Below are 16,597 nucleotides of genomic sequence, written 5' to 3'. Positions count from 1 at the left end.
AAGTAGTCATTAACAATAACAATAGTAATGTTTAGTTGTTGACAATGATTTTACTGTGTGATATTGCATGCATCATCAGTTTTGTCTGATTTGAGCTCTGATCGGATGTGTTGCTTACAGAAATAGTGTGCTAGCCAATCAAAACAAGGGCTTAAAAGAGCAGATGAAGACACTGTTGGATAAAGGTCACCATGATGATGAGCTTATTCAAGCTTTAATGGTAGTGAACATTGCTGTTTTGCCCACAAATGCTTTGATTTAATACCTTTCAAAGATGTTACCATGTACAATGGTATAATTAAGAAATTAAGTTACATTTTCTTTGAGTACATGTATATGTATGCATTCAAAATACAATTTTTTTCCATTAAAAACTGAGTAGAACACTTTCATTGAACAAGTAATGTAGTGTACAACCCTAGAAATCACTAAAGTATTTGGACAAAAAATTAATAGAAAGCAATTTGTACAAATAGTGTACACAACTGTATTTATATCATTAGAACTCACGTAACTAAATATTGAACTATACCACAGAAACAACAGAGTCACCTACAGCAATTATTGGAGCAGACTGCTAATCAGCAAAAGGAAACCTCTCAGAAGTCACAGAACGAAATCAAACAAATGTCCATGAAAACCCAGCAGGACAGCAATGTGGTGGAACAACTCAAAGCCATTGTAGCTGAAAAAGAGGCCAAGGTTCACAGGCTGGAAGATGAGATACAGCAACTAAAGCTCAATGTAAGTTATAAGGGAGGAGAAAAAACAGCATTTAATGCCAAACTGACAGGAATGAGTACTTAAATGTGAAGAAAAGAATCTTTCTAATGTTCACAAATACATGTTAGAATTGACCCAGGTGAGCATTATGGCCCTAGGGCCTCCCCTCTTAAATTGACCTTAGCTCTGTGTTACATGTTGATTTCAGGATTGATAAGTATAACATAACCCTGAGTCCTTTCCAGTCAAATTGACTTAAAGACATGTATCAATGTTGATTGATTTTCTTCAGCATCTACAGAGAGCTCAGATGGAGTCGGCAAATATGCTTTTCCAGCCAGCGGGACAGAGACCGCCCTCCTCAGCTCAGGTGACCCAGAGGGATTCCAGACCCGGGACAGCTGAAAATGGGGACATCCAGCTGGACTTCCAGTTAGATTCACACACTCCAGCAAGTTCCAGGTAGAAATCTGGATGTTTAATGAAAAATTACTCATTATTTAATTTGATAAATATCTGATTCTATTCTTGTGTGGTATAGTATTTCAGTGATATGATTGTAGCGCAAATCAGAAGAATTAAATAAACGAAAGTTGAAATGTTTTTCAAATTATCAAATGTCTATAACTTGCCGAAGTAGCTGAATTTTCTCTTGTGTATCTGAGGACATCATCTGAAAAAAAAACACGCTTAATATGAATGTTGAAAATTATGTTTACAGAATGAGTGATAAACCTCCAATAATAAACAGTGCACTGGACCGGTGTCCCTCTGTCGCCAGTACAGTAGACACAGCACGTGCACCGTCCAGAAAGACAGACAACCAAACAGCAGAGGTGACCAGGAGTGCCCCGAGGAAAGGAGCCGTACGGACACCCTCATTTCACATGTAAGCCATCAGCAAATAACTTAAACCAGCCATTCTGATGACATGGGTATCATTATTATGTCTTGTAGATATATTCCTTGTGCTTGGTTTTCAAGGTTCTACTACAAATAGAGTAAAATGTTTAGGTTTAGTAGATTCATATGCAGTTTTGATCTTTTTAGTTAATTGTGTTCAATGACCAAGCATTATTGAAAAATTCCTGTGTAAATTATCATGAACTTACTTTATGATTTACATGTGTTTTTGCTTTTGTCACATGTAGAGGAATTTTAAATCAGACAAAAAATATCATCTCTTTAATAAGCATGTAACCTTTGGTTGGCAGATTTGATCAGTACCTTAATTTTCACTGTCTAGGAGTAATACTGACAAACAAGCCATGGCTGAACTCCAGGCCCAGTGTCAGGAATACAAGACTGTGTATCAGGTGGCTCAGGTGGAAAGAGACAAACTGTCTGAACTAGTCCAAGTTTTAGAAAAGAGGTATGTTATCGTTATTAAAAGTAAGTTACATTTCTTCATCACAGATACCTGAACTTTTAAAGAAATGCAAATCACATACTGTATACAGGGAAATTTTCGCCCCCGTTTTATTTTCGCCCCTTTCGCCCTTTTTCCTGATTGGGCGAATTTAAAACGGTGCGAATTCAAATTTAAACACAGCATAATTTCTTAAACAAAACTATGACTGGGCGAATTTAAAACGGGGCAAAAGTGTTCGCAAGTGCAAAAGGGCGAAAATAACACTGGGCGAAAATAACCCTGTATACAGTATATGTATTTCAAAAGAATAAAGAGAAACATTAAATTTTTCATTATTATTAAAGGAATGAGGAGGCTTCCCAAAAATATTTAGAGTGTCAAAATGAACTTGTCCAACAAAGACGCAAGAATGCTCTGCTTGAAAAACAGGTCGGCAAAAGTAAAATAGACCCAACCGGAGCAAAGGGGGGTAGTGGTGAGTAGTAGACATAATAAAATGAATATAGCATTTTTACTCTCATTATATCCTTGCACATGTAAAATGACTTTCAAATACTTAAAATTAGAGAGTTTGCAAAGACTTCAAAATTCCCCCAAATGCAGTTATGATTACTTAAAGCATTTTTTATAAAAAAAAAGATTAATTTAATCTAAATACAAGATGATTTTTGTTAGCTGCAGTTGGGAAGAAGAAGGTGCTTGGAAACAGGGCCAGCAGTATGACAAACGTGTCAGTGTCGGCCAGTTTTTCTGCAGGTCTGACAAACGAAGAGAATGAATTTGAAGATTATGAGGAAATAAAAACAAAGTAATTATTTTTATTTCATTGTTTTCAATTTAAACTCAGGGCTCGACATTAACGCTTGTCCGCTTGTCCGGTACCAATGAAAAAAAATTTCGGACAAGTGAATATTGCTGGGTACTTGTCCGATTGGACAAGTGATTTTTCTATGTAAAGAAGTCTTCAAATAATAATAATCATAGAAAACAACTATTGTAAAGTTTATCGAATAAAAACGGAAGCAGTACATAAACCTGAATTTCGATCCCGATATCAATCACTATGTACTAAGTTCACACTTGATCGGGATCGATGTTCACTAATTGCAGCTATACTATTGTATGGCGTGGATCTTATGACGTTTGTGAGTTTAGAATATATTTGATTGATATTACAGATTCACTTGCGAACATTTATGCTGTTGTCAGGACAGGAAGTCTAGATAAAATTTTGTTTTATATGTGTTTGTCTTATTTATCAATAACAACACTTATAAATCAAGCACATTTAATTTTTTAATTGTTTTCAAGTTGACATAACAAGACATTCATTGAAAATTTTTCGGACAAGTGAAGCTGAAGTTCGGACAAGTAAATATCTTGGTCACTTGTCCGAATGGACAAGTAGGAAAAAAAGTTAATGTCGAGCCCTGAAACTGCAAGAATATTTATTAAACTTGTATTGCTGTATGTTTATTTGAGTTTTATTTCAAGATTTATTATTTGACCCTCTGATAAGGGAGATAATTTTTATCTCTAGGATAAGTAACTTATTATTTGAATACTGAGTATTTCTTTATATTAAATTTTTGCAAAATTTTGTCTCAAAATATTTTCTGATGTTATCCATGTATATCTCTTCAGTATGCATTAAAACATTTTTTATTCAACATATGTGTAAAAGCAAAAATTTTTAAAAGAATGTTCAAGACTTGATGAACCTTAAAAAAATTCTCGAGGGTCCCATATGTCTTTTCTTTTTCCTTTCTAGTCTGGAGATTCAAAGAGATGAAAATGAGGCTCTGAAAGCAGCCTTACAAAGCACACTTAAGGCAAAGGAAGAGGACCTCCGAATGTTTGGAGAAATGATGGAAGAAACTAAACAAGTGTTTCTACAGGCACTCAGACAGTACAAACAAAATGCACAAGGAACATAATATACTTATTATAATTTGGAATTTTATTTATTTATTGACATTATTTTAAGACTGTTTTAACATTGTGCTCAAGTTGTAGTAAACAAAGTAATGTAAATTTGTTACATTTAATTTGGTAATGTTTATTACATGTAAACAACAGGTGTCCTAAATTGCTCACATGTATCATGGTTCTTCATTGTCTGAGAAATAATTTTGTAACATGTCAGATGCAATCAATTTAGGATTAAAATTCCATTTTTTATTGTCGTTTTGCACAAGCTTTATTTGTTGACTTTTTATCTCACCTTGACTTTGTTTTGATGATGAGCTTATGCTATTATGTCCCTGACACTCCCTGTTCTGATGCTAAACTGCTTTAGCATCTGCATCCTGATTATAGTTTTTAGCAAGTCATTCCAAAGGAACTATACAACCCCTACTTGGGCCATCTGTAGGGATGTTTTTTCTAAGAAAGGACACTTTTTTCCTGTAATATTTCAAACAATTGTACATCTTCTGATGATCTTCTGCCATATGTCCTATGTTGTCTTTGAAAGCATTTCCTTCCTTCCAGAACCTCTGATTTTTTTTTTATGGAAAATGGAATTTAAGTTTGATTAATCAGAAGGGAGAAAAATGTTATTTGATGGACCATTTTTAAACCAGCCCCCTGTATTTAATTTTAATAGTGTATTATTATGCAGATGGTCTACTTACTATAAGATGTCTAGTCACTGCATGATAATTGAACCTGTCTCATCGTCACATTCTGTTAACTTTTTGCAATTTTGTGAAAAAAGCGTCTTTAAAAGAATAAATACACTTTATTTTACTACAATACACGAAGTATTAGAAACCCCAGTCACCTTCCTTAATTATTAATTATAAATAAAGTGGATGTGTTTTAATTTCTTTTAGTACCTTTTTTTTTTAACTCGAACACTGCATTACATTTATATTACCCTTATTTGACAATACTGCAACCAAAAAAAGGGGGGAGTAACTGTACTTTCAATAAACATTTTCTTAAGAAAAACTAATATCTATTGGTGGTGGTGGTATAGTGGTGATGGGGGGGGGGGGGGGGGGGCTTGATGCTACATGCCCGGTATAAACCTGCTTGTTTGTAAGCAGAGGTCTAACCATAGCGACAGCTCCATGAACAGCTGCAGACAGAACCAGGTGGAAATCCCTTGTAGCCGCCTCAAGCACCTGACGGCACAGAGAGGATTGAGTGAGTGAGTTGCAAGTGATCCCTTGGGTATAGCTTAGGAATTTTCATAATAGTGAAAAAATAAAATTGTGTATATTCAGACACTTTTTATACTTTGGGTTAGGTTGTAATAGGATCGTTATTTTTCAACGGAACAGAAACAGCAGGGCTAACTTTCTCAGGCGAGCGTTATGTCCATGGGCCTCTTGTTGTATACACACGAGTTATCTTTCGTTGTGCATCTGGGAACGATGGACTTGACAAGAGAGGCAAAGGCAGATGATCGTATTATTTAACAAATTTTAAATATTTGTCAATTGTAAGTATTAGACCCTATTTTTCATAAGACTGATATTGCCAGAGTCAAAAGATAAACATATTAAAGTTTTTGAATAATTAAGCAGTCCAAACGAAATATCGGCTGATAAATTAGTTTTACTTTCACTTTTGAAGTACAATCTTGAATTTCAAGTTGAAAGCAGTCCTTGGAATTATACGACTGATTTCTGTCAGTTTGGGTCTGGTTCAGGTACTGTATATTCAAGACAAGAATGGTTCACTTGGTAACCAGATGGTAACCATGGTTTCTGTGATAAATTAAAATATAAGTTGTTTAAATAAGGGGGGGGGGGGGAATTCAGAGTAAATTATATATTCACTTATAAAAAGATTCAATATTGAAAATAAATAAAATAATGAAAAGTTTAGCATTAGCTGGGAAAGCAGAAAGAAATTAAAGTTTTCTTTTTCTACAGACCTAATGTTTGTTGACTGTAAGATAAATTATTATGTTAGTTGCGTTGATGTCTTAGCTCATAAGTTATAATATCCTGGTTAATTAAGGCTAGGTCTGTCACTCTACAGTGTATACAGTCCCATATACATTTACTTCAGGAGAGAAGTTCAGGCTGAAGCAGAAATGAGAATTTTCAACAATAATCAGTTTATATTGAAATCATTGAATACATAATTACCTGAGGGATATAAACACTATAGATACTAATGAATTTATGTATCTTGTAATACGTGTGTAATATGTTTTTATGCCACGTATTCAAAGACCTCGTAATCGAAGATTCGGGGGTATATAGTTTTTGTTGTGTCCGTCCGTCTGTCTGTGTTTGTCCGCAAAAACTTTAATCTTTCCCATTACTTTTGATTTTGTGGAGCAATGACTTTCATATTTTACATGTGTATTCTTTGTGATAAGACCTTTCTTTTTGTACCACCAAATTTGACCTTTTGACCTTGACCTTGAAGTTTGACCCATTTTATACAAAAAAATCCAAACTTTTACTTTGGCCATAACCTTTGAATGGTAGATACTAGGACTTTCATACTGCACATGTTTTCCTTGTGGCAAGATCTATTATTGGATACGTACAACTTTGACCTTTTGACCTTATGACTTTGGAGATTTCCGTACTTGCAGAAAAACTTTAACCTTGGCCATAACATTTGAACGGTTGGAGCTAGGGATCTCAAACTTCATGTATGCAATCCTTGTGAGAAGACCCTTCATTGGAGACCGAGAACTTTGACCCTTTGACCTTAGAGTTTGACCTACTTCAAAAAAAAACCTTGACCATAATTTTTGAAGGGCTAGGGCTTTCATACTTTACATATTTAATTCTTGTGACAAGACCTTTCATTTGATATCAAGAACTTTGACTTAGGAATCTGATCCATTTTTACACAAAATGGTAGATACTAGGAATTTCATTTATCAGTTCTTTATGGTAAGACCTTTCATGAATTGGATACCAACAACTTTGACCTTGGAGATTTCCATACTTATATGGAAAAACTTTAACCTTAGCCGTAACTTTTGAACAGTAAGAGCTAGTGATTTCATACTTCACATATGTAATCCTTGTGAGAAGACCCTTCATTGGATACCAAGAACTTTGACCTTGACTTTGGAGTTTGACCTACCTTTAAATAACAAACCTTGACCAAACTTTTGAAGGGATAGGGCTAGGGCTTTCATACTTCACATATTTTATTCCTTGTGACAAATACTTCTATTTGATATCAAGAACCTTGATATCCTTTTACCTTGACCTTGAACTTCAACCTACTTTTAAAAACTTTAACCTTGCATGGCCATAACTTTTGAACGATAAGGGCCATGGCTTTCATATTTATTTAGATATGCAATCCTTGGGACAAGACCTTTCTTTAAAAACCAACAACTTTGACCCTTTGACATTGACCCTGGAGTTTGATGTACCTTTCAAAAACTTATCCTTGGCCATAACTTTTGAACAGGTAGTGCTAGGGCTTTCATATTTCACAAATGTATTTCTTGTGACAAGACCTTACTTTTGGCACCAACATAATTTAATTTGCATTTAAGAAAAGTTTAATCTCCATTATGTTGTCATAAAGGGGCATCAGTGTTTCACAAACACATCTTGTTTCTTTTTAGTATTTACCAGTGTAGAGTTGTCACTCTATTCCTAGTTAACCTGATACCTCTTGGAAGGTCTTATTACCAAATACCATTGAAATAAAATATAAAATTTGGACAAAAAAATGCAATGTAGGGAAAAAATACAGCATATGTAGAAATCTGCTATAATTCTACAATTTGACTAAAACAAGTACAGCAAAACTCGTTTAGTATGAACATGGATATTGCGAATTTATGGATATATAGCGAAGTCATCTTGGATCCCCAATTATATAATTTAATGACTTTCTTATATCGTTATAACGAATTACGGATATAGCAAGTAATTTCTCAGGTCCCAGTGACTTTGTTACATGTATATTTGAGTTTTACTGTAAAAGCTGTTTATTAATTTCCATTTCATGGATAAAAAATTAATAATTTTTACAATTTTAAGTATAGAGTTAGGAAAGGGTCAGCATTGTAACGGAATTATTGGATACAGTGTAAATTTGGGAAGATAAATTGATCACACTGCATCAAAAAATTGGAGGACCAACTGGTGCTTTTCAAGGCAATGAAAATTATCCTATTTTCGTAGGGAAAAAGTCAGAGGGAGGGATCATGAGATTTTAAAATGATTTTCCCCAAAATTAAGGACTTTGATTAATTCTTAAAAATTATATTATGAAACTAAAACTGTCAATAAATATTCCCTTTGAATGAAGTTGGGATGCACTTATATTCTCCAAATTTACAAATGAGTATAGTTCAGACAAAAATATTTTTATTGTATCAGGTAAAATAAAACTTATTTCAAAATTTGAGTGACACCATAAGTTCTATTAAATATCCACTCAGATGTTATGCAAAATTATTTAGATAACAGTAGAAATTAAGTTGAAATTTGAGAAAGAGTATGTATATATAATTTCAAGTTTATATGTATAATTTGTATACACAAGCAGCCGAGGTAAAGTTGATACATACAATGTTTGAGTTAACAATGTTTATTTAGCAGTTTAAATTAAGGTGTGACAGGGTAACTGGGACGTGACGTTTTCCACTGGCCATTAATTCTTAATACATTAATCTCTACTGTATTTACAAATACACACTATGTTGCTGAAATGGGCATACTCTAAAACCTGGCCTGGCCCCTTTGGCCTGGCCTGGCCTCTAAGTTGGCCTGGCCTCTATTTTGGCCTCTAATTTGGCTTCAAACCAAATTTTGGCCTGGCCTCAAAAGTTGGCCTGGCCTCAGATTTGGCCTCTGTAAAAATTTTTGGCCTCAGTTTTGGCCTCACTCAAAAATAATTTCTTTTTCAGAATTTGATTGATTTTATTGATTTTTTATTGGTTTCATTTTTTCAAAGATTAAGAAGGTAAATAATATATTTCTGTTGATATGTAGATGTGAATATTAAAATAATAATACTCTACCACCAATATGATTTATTTTATTGATTTTCTATTGATCAGTTGCAATTCTGGATTTCCATAGTAGGATTGAGGATTTTACAAAGTAAAACATTTTGAAACATCAATTTAAATTATTTCTTTTTCAGAATTCAATTGATTTTATTGATTTTTTAAAATTAGTTTCAGTTTTTAAAAATCAAAGCAGATAAATAACATATTTCTGTTGATATGTAAATGTTAACATTAAAAATAATTATGTACTACCACCAATATGATTTATTTTATTGATTATCAATTAATCAGTGTACACTTATTTCATTTTATGATTTGATGACAGGTATCTTATACCGACACTACCGACACTCTTGCTTAATTATTTAGAAAAAAAGTATCAGTCTGAGAGTTTATTTTGTGTTTTCCAAATTGTGCATATTGAAAAATCTCTAAGTCATATCAAATGTCATTAATAGCTTTGAAAAATTCCCACTTGTTAAGTGATGAATCATCACTTTTCACACACTGTAGAGTGTTGTGTTGTGTGTGTCTTAAATGTGATATATGAATACAGTCACCAAAGAATTTTTAAATAAATAAACTACCATATACAAATGCAGATACCAAAATATTTATATAATACTAATTTGATTACTCTGTTAAAAATTCATATATGTACTTTAATCTCAGAACAGTTGGTATTTTAAATAATATAAATAACATTATCAGATAATTTATAGCTTTCTGTTCCTGTGCGGTAACACTGTAATTGGATATCTAATGATAAAAAATTCTGCAGCATGGTTCTTGACAGGGAGTTAAGGTTGAAGTTAATCAGTAATGAAATGTTTATGTGCATAGGCTGTTAAGCCACCAATGATTTGTAAAGAATTTCCTACTACAAGTTTCACTAATTATCAAAACAAAAGTTGAGTTTGATGATAGTTTATTAACATTTGTGCTGTAAAACATTTGCATCCTATCAACCAGACCATTAGAACCCTTTCATATAAAATGGCCAATTACTTGCATATCATAGTATTGACACTTTTTCTATCAGTTTGTAAAAGTCCACGTTATCAGAAAGATTTTTTTTTTATTCTGGATAAAGAGTTTATAAAACATGTAACAAGTGATACTTGAAATAGCAAATTTAAAATTCTTTTTAAGTTTTAGGTAATTACTACCCATCTGCATTTCTTTGTTTTCTTGATAATTTAAATTGGTGTTTCTAAATGCTTTACTTTGTAAAATCCTCAATCCTACTATGGAAAGTCTCCAGAATTGCAACTGATCAATAGAAAATCAATAAAATAAATCATATTGGTGGTAGTGTATTATTATTGTAATATTCACATCTACATATCAACAGAAATATATTATTTACCTGCTTAATCTTTGAAAAAATGAAACCAATAAAAAATCAATAAAATCAATCAAATTCTGAAAAAGAAATTATTTTTGAGTGAGGCCAAAATTGAGGCCAAAAATTTTTACAGAGGCCAAATCTGAGGCCAGGCCAACTTTTGAGGCCAGGCCAAAATTTGGTTTGAAGCCAAATTAGAGGCCAAAATAGAGGCCAGGCCAACTTAGAGGCCAGGCCAGGCCAAAGGGGCCAGGCCAGGTTTTAGAGTATGCCGCTGAAATGCTGATGTGAAGTGGAGAGAAATATTGACATTTTCTTTGCTCTGCTGTGACAGGTGAGTTTTCCATTTATAAATTGTTTATTCTGCAGCAAATGTTGTGTCTGATTAAAGCATGAACTTCAAGTACATTGTATATATTTAAGTTAAGGTAGCATTACTGCATAACATTGATTTTCAAGCACCCTCTTTAAACTAACATTTAAACAGAGAGAGTTTATGTAGTGGCATATCTAGACACTCATTGAATATACATGTAGGCAGATGTTATATGGGTTCATGCATTAATTTTAAAAGTACACAGGATCTTGCTTGTAATTATAGGACTTAATATTACATGAAGGTAAAAAGATCAATACAAGTGGTTATATGCATCTATCGGATAATAAGTGTTCCAGGAAGTAGCTTTTAATGGTAATGATACATCAGAAAATAGGCTGACTGTGCACCCCTATTTTTTTGTAGTTTACCCGTACATTTGTTAATTGTAGGAAATTAAAGATTTTTTTTAAATTTTATCATGAAAATTCAGCAGACCTGCCAGTGGCTAATTACCTGGAATGATGCTCGGAATGTTGACCTATGTCACTGTGGATGGTAGCTGACCTTATTTGACCTCAGTACCGATTATGGAGCTGGTATTTAAGAATATAAATGTGGAGGTGGACAAAAGACTGATTCTAAACAATGTCAGCGGGTTGGCCAGTCCAGGAGAGTTGCTGGCCATTATGGGGCCTAGTGGTAAGAAATTAATCATATTAAATCATTTGTTTCTTCTTAATCACATGCAATTTTAATGTAACTTCAAAGGTATAAACTCTACTGTCTACTTAACTTTGCCCTGCTTAATTAAACAAGATATTGTTTTAATGCAACCTAGGATTTTCATTAAGTGTATAGATTTATGTTTCAACATTGTTCAAATGATGGAGAGTAAGACAGATGATCTTTGGGAAAGACATATGGGTTTACAAAGAGCATCCACTATCAAAATTATAATTAGGGTGAAAACCGTGAAATCTGGACAAAAAAGCTTTAATAAAAATTCCATTCATAGATTGAACATTTCAGATTAGCCAACAATTATTTATTTGATGGAATTAACTGAAGGGACCTTTAAGTTAGAATTTACATCCTTATGGACAAGATATTGGATTACAGTACACCCTGATTAGACCATTGTCTTACTGTATAAAGAAAGAAGAACCATCTGAAACACTTCTTTCTGTAAAAATTAGGGTTTTATTCTGAACTGCTCAAAGTCTAGATTCTTTAAGAAGCAAGTGTAGTTTATTGATTTTGAAATTTCGTTTCAGGTGCAGGAAAGTCCACCTTGTTAAACACATTAGCCGGCCACACCCCTCTGTCCTCAGGAACCATAACTGTGAATGGACACCCCATTTCCAAGGACCTGAGGAGAAAAATCTGTTACGTCTTGCAGCAGGATATTTTCTTCCCAAGCCTCACACTCCGCGAGACACTGCAGGTAAATTATAAAGGTTTTATTAATGTACAACCATCCTCTTAAAAATAAAATGTTCCATCTAAGTTTAGGAACCTCAAACATTTTTGTTGAGTTTATTGAAATTTGAAAAAGAATGGGGAACAAAGGTATTCAACTGTGTTTGTGCAAGTCAAGACAGGAGCATATAGCTTTGTTGTAGTCAGGTCTCACTTAAAATACAAGTGATTAATTGAGTAATTCATATTTTGCAGTTTACAGCCAAAATAAGACTACCAGATAAAATGTCCCATGAGCAGATCACATCCAAAGTGGATGAAATTATCAAGGATTTAGATTTATCCAGATGTGTAGATACAAGTAAGTGCTGTATTTAACACTAAAAATTGGTTGATTAAACTACATATTTGATTGATTATTTAAAGAACAAACAATGCCGAGTCTGTTAAACGTAAACAATTCTTGATAGAAAAGTAAAATATTTTATATATTAATCAATTTATAATTATCTTGAATTTTGAAATGGTCCGTAATTAAGCCTCTTAGTCTTTGAAATTATTGTTGCTAACCAAGGCCAAAATGTCCAATATCATCTCCCATTCTTGGTGAGAGCTATCAGTGGACTATGGACCTTGACCTGAGACTGCCGTAAAATCTGATGATAATTATTGCCCCAGTATCTGTATGTTTGATATATGATGTGTATCCTCATTTTTCCTGGCAGTTATGGGTGATGTGTGGGTGAGGGGATTGTCTGGGGGAGAGAAGAAGAGAGCCAGCATTGCCTGTGAGCTTGTCACTGACCCAGTCATGATTCTTTTGGATGTAAGTACAGGACTGAAGCATCAATTACATTATGAGAAACATCTATATCACAAACTAAAATTAGTTTCCAGTTTGGAAATGTGTTTTGCATATTTATCACTTACTTGGGTAAAAGTCATTGCAAGGTTGATATCTCGGTTGAAGATGACTCAGGTTAGCCTGATGGCCATGAGCCTCTTGTATTTGTTTTTCATTGACAGGAGCCTACATCAGGTTAGCCTGATGGCCATGAGCCTCTTGTATTTGTTTTTCATTGACAGGAGCCTACATCAGGTCTGGACTACAGCACGGCCTTCAGTCTGATTGAAATGCTACAGTCCTACGCCAGAGACCACAAGAAAACAGTCATCACAACCATTCATCAACCCTCCAGCTACATCTTCTACCAGTTCCACAAACTACTGCTTATCTCTGGTGGAGAGGTAATATGCCTCCCCTTCCAAAAAATACATGGGATATTTTATTCCTTCCAGCATGTTTGTACACCTTTATTAGGCCCCAAATAAAATGAATAAACAGGAGACATTCAGGGATCACATTACTAGTAATTATTATTCATGACACTATTGTTGTAACACATTTACTCAAAAAGTTTTCAAAGCAATTTTTAAAGATTTAGTAAAGAATTAAATTAAAGCACCTGTAATTTGTCTGTATGTCTGTACTTCTGTTGTGAAGCATTAATTCACTTAAGCCTCTCTCTGACTGTGTCATTTTTTTTTTTTTTTTTTTTTAATAAAATTAGTTTCATTAAAAGCGAAAACATCATTTATATTGCCTGGTAACATTGGGCTGTGTGCTTTAGATGCATGTAGATGATCCATTGCTTCAGTTTAATTATACATGTATTTCCTGACATGCTTGTTTTGAGACTAACTCATTCACTTTTATGTTGTAGATTTTGACATGTGTATTGACTGTGCATGTGATTTTTACAGCACCTAACATGTTTGGTTTTCATCATGGTAACTCTCTAACCTTCATTCTACTAACTTGAAAATGACTTGTTAATTTTTCTACTAACTTGAAAATGACTTATTTTTTCTACTAAAGTGAAAATAACTTATTTTTTCTAATAACTTGAAAATGCCTTGTTTATGTTTTCTTTGCTCATTTTCCTTGTCATTAAAGCTTTAAAGATTATATGTATAACCAACCATTGGTAGTCTTGTCTTTTATGCTTGTTTTAACAATTTTAAATTTCATTTACTGTCATTCCATCAATTAATTTACTGATTAAGAAGTCACCAAGGGTTGAAGAATAATATGTATGAAAACTATGATATTTATGTGAATATCAAATACATAATGGGAAAAGCAATATTACCTTGTTTAGAAATTTTGCACAGTAATTCTTTTCCTATACATGTATATGCATCTTTCACCTACTCATAGAAATAAAATTGTCTTTGAGTGGCATGATTTTGTATATTTTCATTATTTCCGTAATTTCAGTTGGCTTACTATGGGGATACAGAGAAAGTGGTCGATTTTTTCCACGAAGCTGACATTCCTGTGGCACCACACTATAACCCAGCAGATTTGATATGTAACTCTCCTACTCAGATTTTTTAAAAATGACAGTGTTCCTTTTGAAAAATTTTATAATTATACATATAAATATTTACATTTGCTGTGTTTTAAAAAAAAGATCATGAAATTGATTTGATCAATGCTATTATTGTGTATAGTTATGTGTAGAAATATGCATAGAGAAATTTACACGTATGTTAATGTCACATCAAAATGATGTGATGGAAAGGTAAAAGAATATAAAATAAATGTTAGACAGCAAAAATTCAATAATTGGGGTATTTTTGTTAGTTTAATAGAGCTATAAAATATTTTTAAAAAATGAACTGTTTTTCACATAGTTATAGTTATAGGATTAAGTGTATAAATCAAGCAGATTGGTCATATAGGCATATTTTTTTTCATGAACTTGAAGTGCTTGATTTGTGAGTTTTTGTTTTTATATACTTTATGATGGTTTTATTCTTGTGCATTTTTAGTGGAAAAACTTACAGAAGATGATAAAACAAGATTAAAAATCATAAGTGCCATGGACCAAATAAGGTAGGCAGAAATATTTATTGTGTCATAGTATTCTATGTCTTAAAGATATAGAACAGATCTCCAATGCAGTGTGAGAATACAGCAGTAGAATTATTTTGTTGAATTTAATGAATTGCATTTCCAAGAAGTACTGTTTACTCATAGAAGATTTTCATTTAAACACTTGCCCCAAAAATTACAAAACATGCATTTTCGGCAAACCCTGTTGAGCAAAAACTGACAGAAGTGACCTTTCATAATTTTAAAACAAGATTAGTTGATATATATGTATACTTGTAAGAGTAATCCCTCTTTACAGAAGGTCTATGAACCTTAATATTAAAGGTACTCGGATTTGAAGTTAATTTTTTCTCTATAGTATTACGACTTATATATTTTAATAGCATTTCACACAAAAATTAATTAAAAATCTTATTTCATTTAAAAGTTATCAAAATTTTAATTTTTTTTTGGCGGGTTTGATTGACACATCCTTGCACTTTCACAAATTTTAACTTTATTCCTAATCCTTAGGAAAAGTGGCAATCTTGTTGTGTATTAATGAAAAATATTAATACTATAATCCAGAAAATTCAGAGTAGACATGTTAGAAAGCAAAACAAACACACAATATATTGACAGTCCAGGAGTTGCAGTTGTGGTGAGCAGACTTTAACATTTGAATGTACCCGGTGAATCGTAAACATTAAACAATAACAGGGCTGTGTCCTGTTTACAAAAACTGTGTACATAACACGAGTGTGCTCGATTTGCTAAACTCTGTACGCAACGGAATGACGACACTTGTGAAGGAGTTTTGCTTTCTAACATTTCTACTCTGAATATAATAATTTTTCTGCATTGAAGTTTTAATATTTCTCATTAATACACAACAAGTTTGCCACTTTTCCTAAGGATTAAGAATAAAGTAAAAATTTGCGAAAGTGCAAGGATGTGTCAATCAAACCCGCCAAAAAATTTAAATTTTAATAACTTTTAAATGAAATAAGATTTTTAATTAATCTTTGTGTGAAATGCTATCAAAATATATAATTCATGATATTATGCAGAAAATATTAACTTCAAATCTTTATGTGAAATTGTTTTCTAAAACTTTTTCTTTTTTCCTCAAGAAAATGTGTTGTATACTTGCAGGAACAGTTCTGATTGGCCAGTTAAATTAAGGAGCAGTGGACATATTATAGATGAAAACATAGAATCAAGACCTACATACTCTGAGGACATTGTGGAACCACCTTTCAATGGTAGCAATTATGCATTTTCAGCTCACTTGAGCCGAAGGCTCAAGTGAGCTTTTCTGATCAAAATTTGTCCGTTGTCTGTTGTTGTCGTAGTCGTAAATTTTTCACATTCTCATCTTCTTCTCAAGAACCACTTAGCCAATTTCAACCAAACTTGCCACAAAGTATCCTTTGTGGCAGGAGATTCAAGTTTGTTCAAATGAAGAGGCCACGCCCTTTTCCAAGGGGAGATAATTATAAAATAGTGAAAAATTAATGGCATTTTTAAAAAATCTTCTTCTCAAGAACCACTGGGCCAAGAAAAATGAAACT

At 32.9% G+C, this 16,597-nt stretch overlaps 2 protein-coding genes across 3 annotated transcripts; both read left to right on the top strand.

The window, feature by feature from the left end:
- Nucleotides 1–95: 95 nt before the first annotated feature.
- On the top strand, nt 96–4,036 carry LOC134237375 (coiled-coil domain-containing protein 13-like; the record flags this gene model as incomplete). The annotated part of the gene is made up of 8 exons (XM_062719489.1): nt 96–220; nt 538–744; nt 1,016–1,185; nt 1,445–1,612; nt 1,970–2,095; nt 2,440–2,570; nt 2,771–2,903; nt 3,867–4,036. Coding segments are annotated over 8 exons (1,226 nt in total), but the record flags the coding sequence as incomplete, so codon positions are not given.
- A 1,423-nt stretch (nt 4,037–5,459) lies between these two features.
- LOC134237387 (uncharacterized) lies at nt 5,460–16,288 on the top strand. 2 transcript variants are annotated; one of them, XR_009985818.1, is made up of 10 exons: nt 5,460–5,550; nt 11,214–11,422; nt 11,998–12,167; nt 12,398–12,503; nt 12,868–12,968; nt 13,229–13,390; nt 13,867–13,933; nt 14,424–14,517; nt 14,981–15,044; nt 16,179–16,288. XR_009985818.1 is itself a non-coding variant. In XM_062719497.1 (8 exons), exons 2-8 carry the CDS (start codon nt 11,311–11,313, stop codon nt 15,046–15,048), a joined length of 813 nt encoding a protein of 270 aa, XP_062575481.1. In that variant the 5' UTR covers nt 5,460–5,550; nt 11,214–11,310. The 2 variants fall into 2 exon arrangements, 1 of the variants encoding a protein (XP_062575481.1); XM_062719497.1 differs by lacking the exons at nt 13,867–13,933; nt 16,179–16,288 and having other exon boundaries at nt 14,981–15,048.
- Nucleotides 16,289–16,597: the final 309 nt, after the last annotated feature.

This window comes from Saccostrea cucullata, unplaced genomic scaffold (assembly GCF_032062105.1).
Source record: "Saccostrea cucullata isolate Sc308-1 unplaced genomic scaffold, CSIRO_AGI_Scuc_v1 ctg13868, whole genome shotgun sequence".
Classification (NCBI taxonomy): Eukaryota; Metazoa; Mollusca; class Bivalvia; order Ostreida; family Ostreidae; genus Saccostrea; species Saccostrea cuccullata.
This window is presented reverse-complemented; position numbering and strand designations above follow the sequence as displayed.

Excerpts from the sequence above, each read along its gene's own strand:
- LOC134237387 (XM_062719497.1), top strand. The coding sequence starts at position 11,311 with ATGGAGCTGGTATTTAAGAATATAAATGTGGAGGTGGACAAAAGACTG. Across the intron at positions 12,168-12,397 it reads CACTCCGCGAGACACTGCAG|TTTACAGCCAAAATAAGACT; the intron begins GTAAATTATAAA and ends CATATTTTGCAG. Across the intron at positions 13,391-14,423 it reads TGCTTATCTCTGGTGGAGAG|TTGGCTTACTATGGGGATAC; the intron begins GTAATATGCCTC and ends CCGTAATTTCAG.